At 36.0% G+C, this 15150-nt stretch overlaps 2 protein-coding genes across 18 annotated transcripts in view; both read right to left on the bottom strand.

The window, feature by feature from the left end:
* The window catches only part of LOC135710631 (uncharacterized), a 52402-nt gene extending 50995 nt beyond the window's left edge, over positions 1–1407 (bottom strand). The window contains exon 1 of one of the 4 annotated variants that reach the window (XM_065233248.1): positions 929–1407. The gene's annotated coding sequence lies outside the window, so the exon portion shown is untranslated. The remainder of the gene's footprint in view (positions 1–928) is intronic. The other 3 variants (XM_065233249.1, XM_065233250.1, XM_065233251.1) reach the window with 3 other exon arrangements.
* A 7238-nt stretch (positions 1408–8645) lies between these two features.
* Positions 8646–15150, bottom strand: part of sw (short wing) — a 28989-nt gene continuing 22484 nt past the window's right edge. For 10 of the 14 annotated variants that reach the window (XM_065233252.1, XM_065233257.1, XM_065233256.1 and 7 more), the window contains 4 exons: positions 11463–11612; positions 11244–11400; positions 10805–11177; positions 8646–9897 (listed from right to left, as the gene is read on the bottom strand). In XM_065233252.1, coding sequence (XP_065089324.1) covers positions 9079–9897; positions 10805–11177; positions 11244–11400; positions 11463–11612 — 1499 coding nt within the window. In that variant the 3' untranslated portion in view covers positions 8646–9078. Of the gene's footprint in view, positions 9898–10804; positions 11178–11243; positions 11401–11462; positions 11637–15150 lie in introns of all 14 variants that reach the window. The other 4 variants (XM_065233255.1, XM_065233266.1, XM_065233259.1 and 1 more) reach the window with 1 other exon arrangement.

Raw genomic sequence — 15150 nt, 5'->3', positions numbered from 1 at the left:
GATACTGTCTTTGGTCAACATAAATGTTGCCAAAAATGAGACTCCGCTGTATAACTACTGATTGGTTTGATTTCTTTGCAGTTTGTAATTTTAATCACGTTTTTATCGACTTTTTGTAATTATGAATGATTTTATATTTATTCATGTTAATCAGCGTATTACTTTTAATATGAATTTACTTATCTTTATTTGCTTCTTTTGAAAGCATTCATTATTTGCCATCATGTGCCCTTAGATGAGGATATTATTTAAGAATTGTATGCAGGGTTGCTTCTACTCTCTTGATATAAAAAAATTATTTTTTGGAGTTATGCAATCATTAGATGTTATAATGATATGTTGTACTAGTAAGTAACAAGAAGAGGGTGTAAGGTATGTGTTTGACTCATAAAACCTGTCAATTTCGCTTTCAGAGCGTCACAATAAGCGATCTTACACACCAAAAAATTATGAATATAAATGGTGATGTAAATATCCATGCATGCTAAAATTGAAGCATGTAAACTTCCTTTTCACGTAAACTAGCAACTTGCAAGAAATATTGTTTACAAAGATGGATGGTTGCATACAATAATTAGAATATTTCATTAAATGATACATCATACAAATTCACATTACAGATCGTGTAAATTTATGAGTCATTTAATGAAATATTCTAAATATTGTATGCAACCATCCATCTTTGTAAACAAAATTTCTTGCAAGTTGCTAGTTTACGTGAAAAGGAAGTTTACATGCTTCAATTTTAGCATGCATGGATATTTACATCACCATTTATATTCATAATTTTTTGGTGTGTAGCATTATACTATTTCATGATTTCATAATTCCGAAAAACATTTTTTTTATAGCAAGTGAGTGGAAGTAACCCTGATTGTATGGAATTGTATCTGCAGAAATAATGCTCATTATGATTTCAAACACTTACCAAAACACAAACGAAGTAATAGCAACTTCCGCGCTATGTGTCGACGATGTGTCAACGCTGAAAAATGCACACCAAATGTATAAATTGGAACACGCAGAAACCGCGATAAAAATGAACGTTGCCAATATTTCGCTTCCGTTATCACAAAACAAACAACAGCGGGCTACGTGTTAACCAACCAACGGAATCGCTGATAAAGGCTTCTTCTTTTTCGTTGTAATGTCGATACCCTTTTCCGATCACATCACCATATTCAACTTCTTGCGATTCAGAAGAGCAGCACACTTTACTCACTTGTAGTCAACTCATTCGTTAGATTATTTAATGCGAATAATGACCAAATTTCCAGAACACAAACACTGACTGCCTTGCACTACGCTAAAAATAAACTTCCTCTGTTCTCACACTCATTGAACTGAAATCGGGAGAAAAAGGCCATAATCAAACTAAATCAACTGCGGCATCCGAAGGGAGGCAGCGACACTCCGAAAATAACGAATAGATTTAAATAACAATGAATATATCCTCACTTGTATTTCGCCGATGTCGATGCCGGAAAACAACAATGTTTTTACTAAACAACAAATCCGAGTCAAGGTTTAAAAATTGATTATAACTCGCGATTACACTAACCGTACCGTCTACCGTGTGCGTATCACGCGACGTTTCTCAGTTGACTAATGTCCGCGTCCGCACTACACAGCTGTGTGATGGCGAGCAAGAAGTTTGTAAATCATCGATGCAACGCGGAGAGCGTTGTTTTATTATTGTTTATTGTGTGCTATATGGAGTAGTACTGTGATCGTCTAGTAATTAGCGCAACGAACACCGACCTACTTTCTAATCGTTCAATGGATCATATCACTCGAGTAGTTTAAAATGTCGTATCCTACCACTTGAACTTTGCCATGGAACATATTTTGAAAAAAAAAATCTTCTAGAGCCTCGAAAAAATAGGGGCTTATGTACTTATGCTAAGCTAGAAGCATCTGGAATTTATTGATTAATTTTCTTAAAATCGCTGGCAAAAGGTCGTCTCAAAACTGCTCGACAATATCATTAATTCACTCATCAAATGGATCACATCATTCGAGCAGTTTTAAATGACCACTCGAACTTCGTCGTGGAACATTATTTTGAGTTTTGTTTTCTATTAGAACCTCGAGAAAATAGCATCTTATATATGCTCTCCCTAATCAGTAATTCGTATCCTCATTTTCTAAAAATCTGTGGCAGAAGGTCGTCCTAAACCTGGTCGATGTGAGGAATGGACTAGGTACTTTGTGAAGCAGTTTTTTGCGTGAATTTCTACCAGCGATTTCAGAAACCAAGAAAATATTATTTTTTAAATGAAAGTATCAAAATTAGGCAACTTTTCTCTTTTGTCTACATCGTAAGAAAAAAGCACCCAAAAGTAAGTTCTTTTCACCCATCCCGGCACTATAGTGCAGGAAGCTAAAAGTAGGTAAATTGGTCAAAATAGTTTTCATTGACTTGTGTGCAATTCGTATGGAATTTTCCACTCGCTTTCTACCCAAAAGTAAGTTAGTTGTACTCAAAAGTAGGTAAATATGATTATACTCAACGTTGGGTTCCCACACTTTACTACCCCTGTTTGGTGGTTTTGCTCCTCTCTTTTTGACAACATTAGTGGTAGTTTTTTTTTACCGTGTAGAAGAAAAATCTCAAAATATTGTTTAGAAAATAAATCCAATATTGTAAAATATCCAGACAATTAGGAAGGAACAACAGTAAGGAAATTCCCGTAACACTGCAAGAGATTTTAGCCATGAACACTACACATATACACTACGAATGTCATCAATACAACCTACATAAACGATGACGCATTCGTTCCCTTCGTGAGAGCGAACTTTACTACGACGCTTGGCCACGCGTTAAAAAATAGCATTACGTCATGAGTTAAACGATGAGATCATAGCTATTTCCAAAAAAAATGATCACCGACATTTATGCTTTTGAGGTTATGTTGATCGTTAGCCTAACAGCGGATTAGTTTATTCTTCAGTTCAACCTGGATCCGGTGGCAAGATTGGGTCTTCTTGTTTTCTGACAAACGTCAGTGCAATCGTTTGTTTTTAAAACCTACCTCAGTTTGTGGTTCACCTGGGTAAAACTTCGGTTTCATCATGTGAGATGTACCTAAAACGTAAAAATTATACCGTGCGGGCACCATATTTGACGCGGTTTCTAAATTGACGCACTCGATCATTTTCGACTATTTTTCATTAATATTTTTAAAATTTTAACGCTGCAAATATTAGTTCAAGTGCTCTAGAAATGATAGTGTAACAAAGCTTTTAAAAATATCTCGAGAAATTCGATTTAAAAGAGACAAGTGCGTCACCATTAGGAACCGCGTCAAATATGGTGCTGGCACGGTACACAATATTCCCCTCAGATTTAGTGTTCAATTTGCTGCCTCACAACATGACCCTAGGGACGAAACCTAATCCTATTTCTGCAGAAGTCTCAAACAGAGCAAACGGTTCCTTCCCTCCCAAAATGCGATTATTTTCTTTATCGAAAGCAGCAGCGGTTTATGACTATGTGCGATAGTAGCAGACGTTGCACAGTTGTACTGTCCCATACATTCAAAATGTGTATGTGTGACTCAAATGTTACGCGATCCGATCCATGACGTTGCACTTGATGTATCTCGCTGCGTTCATGTCTGCTACTTGGTTATATGTTGCGTAGCTTGAATTGATGCAACAATGCGACAAGGTTAGGGTTTTCCATTAAATGTTGTACTGCGGTAAGGTTGGCTGTACATTAGGGTGCTTCATTTTGAAAAAAAAGTGTTCGATTTCTTAAAAGCAACCCTCCAGTTTGATTCATAGCCCCAAAATATGAATCCGTCTAAAACAAATGGTAAAGATCGATGAAGGCGAAGGTCGCAAATTGTTTGAAGTTTATATCGAGGTTTATATGGAGATTTTGGCGAATTGCGATGGGAAATTTTTGAATTTCACTCACATCGGTCTAACTTTGGTCAATTTGCTCCATTTTGAAATTTTTCATATTACATTCATTTTCATTCACATTCATTTAATATTCACCTGAAAAGTACGTAGATATTTGCATGCGTAGATGCATACAAAAATCACGTGAAAAAAATTACCAAACCTACACTGCCCTATGCGACATAACAGCCCCATTAGAATAGGAAAACAAGCAAAGATGGGACTTTTAAACCGTACAGGGCAGTACAGATTATATTCAAATTGGCATCACTTAAAAGTTACGTGAATTGTTAAGTAATTTTCACAGGATTTTATTGATATATTTAGTTGAATTTGTGGTAACTATCGGTTTATTTTTTCATAAAGTGTATGGACTCGTTATTTTGGTGAATCATTTATTTTCAGTGTTTTAGTAGAATAAAATATTAACGCAGACAGACATTCAAGCAAGTACAAATTTTATCAAAAATTTTGTGTAAATTTTTAAACCAGAATACGTTAGAAATCACTTGCTCACTAGCGCCACGTAGGTTAAAAATTGCCACAGTAAAATTAACAGACTATCATCTCATGACAAATGGATTTTGCGTGACACAATAAATGTTTGGCTCTAGGCCAGAGCCCTTTTGTGGCTTATCGACTGCATCTCTTAGAATGGAGCTAAAAGCGTGGGAATCTTCCATTGCTAGGCAGTCGAAGCGATTCATTAATCCAAACATTTCTGTGACTCACAAAATCCTGAAACTTTCTAAGAAATATGTTAGCATACATACAGTTCTTATAACAGGTCATTGTCCGAGCCGTTATCACTTGAAGCTGATTGGCAAACTTCAAGATGATGTATGTCGCTTTTGTGGCATAGAAAAGGAAGACTCGGAACATTTGCTATGCCACTGTCCGGCAATTTTAAATAAAAGGCGTAAGTTCTTCGACAAGGGGCGGGACTGATAGAACCCTTTGACATTTGGAAAACAACTCCCAGTACGGCAGTGCACTTTATTCGTGTAATGCCTTGCTGGGATAATGCTATTAGCCAAACAATGGCGATCACTCCAAATAATAGTAATATGGCATCTTGATATAGCTAAAAAAAAATGGGGAATATATCACAACAGATCATAAAGATGGTCGCAGTGATGAAAACACCCGACAAGGATTTAAAAAAAAAAACTATCGGCGAGGAATGTGTGTGTAGGTTACAGTACGTTCAGACTATAGATTTATAACATGTTATAGCGCTATCTCGATGGTGGTTTCTGTGTTGCAATTATTTGACAACCGTTCTAACATGTTAAAACTGCTCAGTCTAGCCTCTTCTCTCAAGTGTTGACAATTCACTGCATTTTTGGATTTTTTTAAATTTATGTAATTTCCCTGCTTTGAAGATATCTGTTCTTTCTTGAAGTTTTTTTTGTTTAAACTTTATTAGAGAGATCAATATGTTTCTCGAAGTTCTCAAAACTTCTTTTAACTGTTTGCAGTTCTTATGAAGCTTGTTGTACTACCATGAATTTAATTGAACTGTTCGAAAAATGTTTAAGCTTGCGTGAACTTCTGGACTTATGTGAAAACCTAAATTGGGAAGTTATTGAAATTTCCCGCTAATTTAGTGAAACTAATGGAACTGAACTCCCCTGCAATTCCCTTTGTTTTTGGAACTTTACTAAACTTATTTGAGATGCTCCCGAAATGTCCATTAAAAATCCTGAGGTTCTCGGATCTCCCCGACGGACTCCATAAACTTTTATGAAGTTCTCGAAACGTTTCAGAAGATCTCTGTACTTTTGTGAAATTTTCGAAGATATTCTGAAATTTCAGGAACTTCTTTAGGCTTTCGCAGCGTAATAATTAATATAGTTCTATGATTTTCACTGAAGTTATCAAGATTTGTCTGAAATTCAAATTATCGAAACTAATTTATAATTTCTTCAATAGTCTACAGTGTCCTGATGTTTTTAAAACTGCCCAAAATATTTCTCAATTTCCTTAAAATTATCTAGACTGCCCTGCGTAAATTTTTTTTTAAGAACCGACAATTTTACTGGAATTGATTTACTTACCTTTAAGTTCTACAATTTTCTGTACGTTTTATGAAGATTATAAACGCTCGCGGAACTATGCCGTACATCACTAATTTTCCCTGGAAGAAGTTTTCTATGTTTACCTTAATTTATTTAAATTGATCAAATTTTCCTGCTAATTTTTTGATATATATATATATATCTATATATATATATATATATATATATATATATATATATATATATATATATATATATATATATATATATATATAATTCCCTAAAGCTTCTGAATATCCCATAATTCTAAGGAACTCCTTGTAAGTCGCTGCAAATTTCCTTAAGTTTATGTTATTTTCTGATCGTCCTCGAAGTACTCGGAACTACACTGAATATAATGAAACAATCTAAAAATATCTTAATTTCTTAGAAGTTCTCTGGAATTTCTTGAAAATATCGGTGTTTGCTAAAAGTTCTCGCTTTTTTTAATCAATGGAACTTCGTTGATGTTCTCTAATCAACTTAGCTAAATTTTCGATTTTTTTTTTTAGATCTTGAAATTTCCATGATATAACACCCTTGAAATACTCTCACATTTTCCGGATGTTCAACAGATTCTTCCAAATCTGAGTAAATTTCGTATGGAAAGAAAATTGTCTGAGTCACTTATTCTCAGTCGCTGAGTTGGTATGATTGACCGTGTACAATTTTTATTGCGTTCCAGAAATTTTCTCTGAGCAAACCTGCAATTCCCTTGAATTGTTTTGAACTTCCCTTTAATTCTCTAATCTGTCTTGATGTTCTCGGAGCCCCCTAATACTCTCAACTCAAATGAAGATCTCGGTTCTGCTTTAAAATAAATGGAATTCTCGTAAACACATTTAAACTTCCCTGGAATTCTCTGGATTTCTGTGAAGTTTCTGAAGTTTTCATCATCTTATGGGTTCTCGATTTTATTTCAGCACCTCATGGAACTATCCTGGATTTGTATATATATTTTTAACGCATTTCATAAATAGCAAAATGTAGGCCTATCCAGAAGAATGATCAATCTTGAAATAAATTCATGTTTAAAAAAGTTTAAAATAGTGACTTATTACAAGAAAAAGTGACTTTAGTGACTTGGCCTTAAAAAAAAGAAGAAATTTTTTAGTGACTGGCTTGAAAAAAGTGACCAAGCCACTAAAAAGTGACTCGCTACCAGGCCTGCGCTTTCTCTCGAAGCCTCCTCCGGGAGCGCTGTCTTCCCATCACACGAAGCGACCGACACTACTGACGACGAAATTAAACCACCGACAAACCGACATGAAACTTACACATAACTCTAGATCGAGAATCCTTAACGGCCGATTCAAATGTGCAGCGATCCCATCTATCAAAACCATAGAAATGTTTTATCTTGATAAAAATAATTAGTCCGAAATAGATTAGACACGAACCAACTCATAAATTTTGTACGCGTGTTCGTGGCTAGGATCATATTGAACAGGTGGAGCATAGTAAGCTTCCTGTGCTTTAGCTTTAGCCTTGGATTTCTTATGGTTCGAAACAAATTAATTGGTCATTAATCATTGCAATGGTGATATTGAACTTACTACCAATTAATTTGTTTCAAACAATTAGATGTTTGGGACTGGAATAAGGGATGCTTATGATGCCCCTCTAACCCGTATTTATCGCAAAATACCATAATTCTGCGCAGCGCCCAATTCCACACATTTCGCCGAAGTTTTGCAGTATATTACTATTTCATCTAAATTCTTATTTTTCGCATACTAAAGTGATTAATACCTACCTTCATGTACAATTCAATTCAAATTATATGCAGGGATGCCAACAGATAATAACCATGCTTTTAAAAATTGTAAATAATGCTTATTGTAGATTACACAAGCACATAATGCTAAACTATCAAATTTTTAGGTCCCACTTGCTTCGATGTATCTTATTCTCTTCTTTATCAACACATTGAACTTGGTGTATTCCGGCCTCCCTTAGCTTAGTCGGCAAAGACGCAGCTACAAAGCAAGACCATGCTGGAGGTGGCTGGGTTCGATTCCCGGTCCGGTCTAGGAATTTTTCGGGTTGGAAAATTTCTTGACTTCCCTGGGCATAGAGTATGATAGTACTTGCCACACAATTATACTAATGCAAAAATGGTACAGGCATCGGAAGCGCTCAATTAATAACTGTGGAAGTGCATCTAGAACACTAAGTTGAGAGCACGCAATAAGCTAATATGCGATATGCAATAAGCTTGAAATGCGAAGTAGGTAAAAGAAGAAGTATTCCGAAAAACGGATTTTCCAGAAAATTGCATTGCGGGGAATGGAACACTCGGGGGAAAAATCAGTTCATCAATACCTATAATCAAATCAAACCAAAATGTCACTCAGTATATATCTGAAATGTTCTTAAGCTACGGATTTTCAAAATTATTCCGAGGTTTTTTTTTTATTAATATTGTTACGGTCCAGTGACTGGCTAACAGCTTCAAGTACCATTTTTTTAATTATTATGCGAAACGACTATTACGCCAAACGGGGTAGACCCAATTTTACCGGTTAATGAATTACAATGTTGTTTGAACAAGGGATGTAAATTATGTATTGTAATTATGTATGTCTGGTCGAAGAACTTATTTCAGGATGAAAATTGTTCACCTTGAATTTCGGATATCAAAACAAGCAAAACCAGATGTGCCAGAACTTACTTTTTTAGATAGATAAATGTATTTCATGGTAAAGCCAACGTTGAATAATAAATATTACTGTTGTGTCTTGCATATAATATTAGTTAGACTGAGCTATCATACCAGTTGCCTATATTGATGGTTAGTGCAAACGCCGCTAGGTAAAGTGTGGCGATATTACAGTTATCAAACGACATAGTGCCCCTACATGAAATGTTTGCAGAGCGTCGTGTTCCAGTAGTGTAGTCTTGAGCCTTTTTCGAATATCCTGCAATGTTGAGTCCCTTTACAAAACCACAGATAGTCAGACTTACTTCTTCATACTTTATTTTCCACTAGCGCTTTTCCCACATAATGAATATTCACATCTCGACCACATAGCTTTTACCTACACAATGTTTAGATTGTTTTTCAGTCCCTATCGAATGCTCAATAGGGCCTAATTGAATTTCATATAAGCGGGGAAGAAGTTAGCGAGGTTAGTGATGGGGTCTGCGGAATGGGTGACTTTTTGTCGATGTCTTCGAATTCATCATTCTGATTCATTTTCAATTCGTACAGCACCGAATTCAGTTTGTTCCATTCGTCCATACGCGGACTTGCCAGGTTATCTGCCACATCGTAGACGTAAATGCGACCAGCTTCATCACCGACTGTCACATGCAAACCTGAAGGTGTCCAGGATACTCGGTTTAACGCTGGTTGACCGTCCACTACTACCGATGCCGTTGGTACCTCTGTATCTTGATTGAGATTCCACAAATCTAATCGACCACTTCCATCAACTCCAGCAAACAGCGCTGGGTGGATAGGGGACCAAGCTACATCCATCACGTAATCTGAATTGTCCTCAAACGAGTAAAGTGGCTTATTATCTTTCAGACTCCACAGTTTTATGGTCCAATCAATGGAAGATGTAAGGAACAGATGCCCAAAGTCCGGTGATGATTGATTATGATGCGCGGAGATACCCGTCACCGGTCCCAGATGTTTTTCATACGTTTCGCCAATTCCGGAACGATTACCATGACGACATGCCGAGTAAACATAACCATCTTCACTACCCAGAACGAAATTGTTGACTTCATTGTGCGGGAACGCCATGCAGGTTACAGAAATCGCCTTCGATTGCCGCTGTTGCAACTCGAGAACGTCCTGTGGCTGCGAAAGCATATCCAAACTCCACGAGCATAGCTTACCGTCCGAGCTGATGGAGATAACGTTGTGGGCGTTTTGGGTTCCAACCATGGAAAGGCAGTACACCGGTTGCTGGAATGGTAAAAATTAATGATTTTTATTTTGTTTTAAAGAAGCATGAACTGAATAAAGAGGGGTGAACACGTTAATTGTAGTTTTATGGTAGCATTGAGTGCTAGTTGGAACTAGAGCGGAAATGCATGGTTATTCTGCATTATAATATGAATTTTGATCATTTGGGACCATTATTGCGTAAAATGATAACAATAAATTTTCTTACAAGGTAGGCAGAAAACTCCGAAATAGCTTAGAAGTCATGAAGAATACAGAACATGTTAATGATAGATGTTAGATCTTACTGTTACTAAGGGAGAGGCTGGGGTAGCACAATCTTACGTAATAAGTTCACGGTTCCTTTCTGCAAATCAACCATGTGTATCCGCCAATTATTGTATTATTATTGTATTACCTATAATACAAAAAATCTAAGTGTTGCCACAGGGGCTTGGGAATGAAACCGTGCTCTTCTTCCTTATCAGTAAGCAAAATCAGTCACCATTAAGCCATCGAGCCCCGTACAACTATTCAACTATGCTCTCAATTTTGCTGGATATCCATACTAAACGAGATGAACTGGATTACCTACTTAAAAAATACATCATAACAGCAAATTTTAATTTCAATTTGATCTCCAATATTACTCGGGTAAGCTTATGTATATTAACTTTTTTTGTCTCCCATGGTTACTCTAGAGAACCATGCCTTTTTTGACATTCTGAGCCATAATTTTCTGAAACTACAACCGATTTTTGTAAAAAAAAAAATTATAACATAATATTGCTTCTATTATTGGCAGATAATCCAGGCCAATATCTCAAGACACTCCAGAGATACTGGTTTTAAAAATTGATTCCGCTAAAACACTCTGGATCTGAAAGGGTTAAGGTACTCGGGAAAACCCCATCGAAGAACAACTTACCGTGTGTGCATTGGTACTGAGCGGGGTCCGTTGAATCGGTGTTCTCTTCTGCACTCGATTATCCCAGAGTACGATCTGACCTGAGTAAGTTCCACCCAGTATCAAGTTTGGATGAAACTTTGCGAAGCAGGTCGACATGACAGCGCTCTGACAGTGGAACACGTCTTCAGGAGTGTGCTTCTTGTATTTTGTGTTCCATACAATTACAACGCCATCAGGTTCGTTAGGCGATTCTTCGTTATTGTGATAGGAAGCAACCATCAGTTCTGGGAAGTGGGTGGACCAATCGAATGAAGTGACACAACGATTTTTCGACCACCGATCACAGTAGAATGTTCGGTTGAGAGACAATCGTGCCAGCGACCGTTCATCACTGTTCAGTAAAAAAAAAAAAAACAAAATAAGTTAATAATAATTTAAATGTTAGATTTGTTCTTACTTGATATCGTCAGTATCGCCTCCGCCGATATAATCCATGTAAATATCCACTTGTTCCGATAGAGCACGCTCCATAATTTTTCCCGTTCTTAGAATGAACCGTTGGAAATCTTCTGATAGTATTATCATCTGCTTTTGCTCAGCAGACAACTCTTTAACTGGAAAAGACACATTGAAACATGAAAATCAAGCACATATAAAATGGAACAGCTAAACATACCTTCTTTAATCTCTTCCTTCTTTTGTTCTTGTGGTGTGATGGCTGGTGCCACTTCCTTAACCGTTGGCAGCCCGTGCGGAAGAATACCCGGTGGTAGTTTCGAGTGGAAGCCATGATCGATATGAGTCAGGGAGTTTTCCTCATCGTCACCTTGACCATCGCCAAAAGTAAGCACTGCATGAGTAAAACTAATCTTGCTCTAGACATCTGATCGCGTCGATACGACACATGATTACTAAATTTACACTACTTGGTTAGTAAGATGTACATGTGCGATAAAGCGGCAAAGTGCGTGATGGTAATGAATAGTGGGGGGGAGGGTATGAAATGAATTTACAAACAGGAAGACATCTTATAGTGATACAAAAAGGAGCACCTATACAACATAGTGTCTAAATTTCCAGGAACGTCGGTCTTTTTTTTTCAAAAATAAGACATTTCACAGAAAAGTATTCACTGTCATTCTGTCCTCCTTACGTTCTTCGCTGTGAAATGTCAGCAGGAATGATTTTGGGTCAGCTCTATAATAAAAATATTGTTCTAGAAAGATCTATTCAGTCCTATAATAGGCCAATGGCACAATCTCTATTTTCCAGAAAACTGATTTCTATTCACCATATTTTCAAATTTAGTTAAACCAAATTAAACCAACCGTCCTAAAAATTATACGAAATGCGCTGTAAAATGAACCATGAGTTCTATACAAATTCCCGCAAAACATTGAGTGGAAGACATGAAAAATTACCTTAGAGGCAGGACAAATTGCTTTCCTGAACTCAGATTTATGAAACTCCTGATAACCTAGATAAAAAATGGAATCAAAGACCTTCAAAATTATAGAGACTTGAGGAATGTTTAAATAAAAAAAAAATATTTCCAAAGTCTCTTTTCCCATAATAATTCATGAATATTTTTTTGAATTCTATTTTTTTATGATTAAGGGAAAAACCAAGCCCGTAGTTTCTCGAGGCAGTTTGTATCAGATTGTCTGCCATTATAAATCAGTAGCCAACAACGATGGGAACCAAAATTCATCATGTACTAGACTAGTTTCGTCGGCGTTTTGTTCAAGTTAAAAGGTTGTTACACTATTAAAAATCCGGCGCGTTGTGAAACTTAGATTTCAAACCATTTTCTAAAAAGATCGGCTTTAGAGCAGAAACAAGAAACACATAATTATATGGAAGGCCACCAAAACATCCAAAATGCATAAGAATCAAAGTTGATTATGTGATATACATATATGTTGAGAAACCGGCATACAAATCTTATAGATGATGATGATTGAGGCTACCAGTCACGTAGGAAAGTGCCTGCACATAACAACGGGCTGTGCTAGTAGAACAACTAGATCATGTCCGATTCAAACAAAACTACACTCGACCCAGATAATTACTTTCAAGCTAGTGCAAAAATATGCTAAATATTTTATGAAGAATAATTTTACTATCGATGCTCTAAAGTGATAGGAGAACACCACCGGAAAATTATGGAAAAACGGGCATCTGAAAGCCATTTGACCAAATGGGTCATTAGGACGAATTTTGAAAAACGACAGATCCCGACAAAAAGTGAACTAAACAATTTTGGCCAAACGATAATCACCAAAGATATGCAACCAAGGATGTAGGTCTAGGAGTCAAGCATTTTTAATGTTTACTAAGATCAGCATGTCGCAAATTTTACTAAAATCTCAAAAAAAAAAAAATCGAAGCCCTAAGTCTCGAAAAGTGTTCAAGTGCAAGATCTTGAAAATTTTCAAAGTTTCACAGTTCTAAGAAAATTTATGTATCGACACATGGTTAATTTGAACTTCGCAACTCTCTCCATTTTTATATAATTTGCTCCATAATATTCAAGAAATTATCAGCAAAACACTTTTTGAATTAACTCTAAAATTTTCTTCTAATTCTGCAATCAAATTCTCTCATTATTACCTACGAATTCCCCAAATAATTCTGTTGAAAATTCTCATAAGATTCTTCTCAGCATTTGCCGAAGTATTCTCTCAAAATTTCTAAGAAATTATCCCTAAAAATCTCTCTGAATTCTGCTCAGTTTTCTCTTGGAGTGGTCCTATAATTTCCATGAAACGCTCGTTCAACTCACTAACAATTATCACCGGAATAACCTTGGCATATACCTCGGAACTTCCTTGAAATTTGTCTTTGAATTTCGTTGGAACTATCCTCGGAGTTTAAAGCCATTAGAATTCCCTTGCAACTCTTTTCAGAATTCCTTACGAATTATTCTCAGAATTTTCATTGATTTCTTTCCTAAATCAGTTTGGAATCTCTCTTGGAATTTTCCTCCGAATTATTTTCTCACATTCTATGTCACGAATTCTCAATTCTCAAAATCAAATCTCATCCTGGACAAAGTCACAAATGACCAAAAATGTGTTGCAGTGACTATAAAAAAAAGCAGTTTTCCTGGATAACAGCTATAGCAGGGTTATAGTTTTAAAATTTTCAACCATATTGCCAATAAACGACGGCGTGTTTAAAAAAAGTTATTTACGATATGGTCAAAAAAAGCAGAAAAATAGAAACACCTCTTTTTGAAATATTTTTAGACAACCAAAAAGTAGAAAAATGTAAAATTGTAAGGGACCTACCTAGGTGTGATCCTAGACCCCAAACTCACTTTTGTAGAACATTATAATACAATCATAACGAAAGCAAATAGTATGTTGGGCTTCATTAAGAGGTTCAGCTATAGTTCAAGACCCATACACTATCAAATTATTATATATTGCATACGTAAGACCTATTCTGGAATACTGTAACCTAGTATGGAATCCGTACATTGCCATACACGAGGAACGCATAGAATCCGTCAAAAAAAAATCCTTTTATATGCCCTTCGGAAATTGAATTGGACCGCATTTCCTCTTCCATCATATGAAGCACGCTGTATGCTCATCAACTTACAAACACTTAAAGAACGCCGCGAATTCGCAATGATTTTCTTCATCAATGACATTATTTCACATCGCATAGAATCATCAGAAATACTTTCACAATTAAACTTCTACACACCCTGTCGGCATCTAAGAACACGAAAATTATTCTCAGAAAAATCATACAGAACAAATTACGCAAAAAATGAATGATGCGACAGTATAACAGTATAATAATGTGAAGTCATTAGCATCACTATGTCAAAAGAAGAAATTAAAACCCAACTAAAACATTATAAAAATAATGCATAGTATGTAAGTAAAACATTGTAACCATTGTATGTAGTCAACTTTGCTAGACGAAATAAATAAATAAATAAAAATTTCCGAAATAATAGACATCGGAAATTTCGAATTATAAATGTGCTATTGTATTGGCCATTTTCAACCAGCCCGTCAATTTCCGGCAAGCGCTTCCAATAATTTGATATAACGTTCACGCAAAATTCAGCATATTTGTAGTTCTGTGTCAAAATTTCGACTCAATTGATCATGACAAAACATAGTTGCAACATGCGAAAGTTGGCTAGTTTATATGAAAATCGGCCTATTGTCCTAATGGTCACCATACAGTGACTGTATGCTCGGAGCACTAGGCCTAAAGAAAAAAGTTGATAAATTTTTGTGCAAAAATCGATAAATTCGCGTAGTTTGTCCAAACCTATGTCCCAGGTTTGGTAGAAACTGAGCAATTTTTAAATATTTGACAAGCAAATGAGTAGTTTT

This window comes from Ochlerotatus camptorhynchus, unplaced genomic scaffold (assembly GCF_037179485.1).
Source record: "Ochlerotatus camptorhynchus isolate MF236.1 unplaced genomic scaffold, CSIRO-AGI_Acam_v1.1 ptg000394l, whole genome shotgun sequence".
Classification (NCBI taxonomy): Eukaryota; Metazoa; Arthropoda; class Insecta; order Diptera; family Culicidae; genus Ochlerotatus; species Ochlerotatus camptorhynchus.
This window is presented reverse-complemented; position numbering and strand designations above follow the sequence as displayed.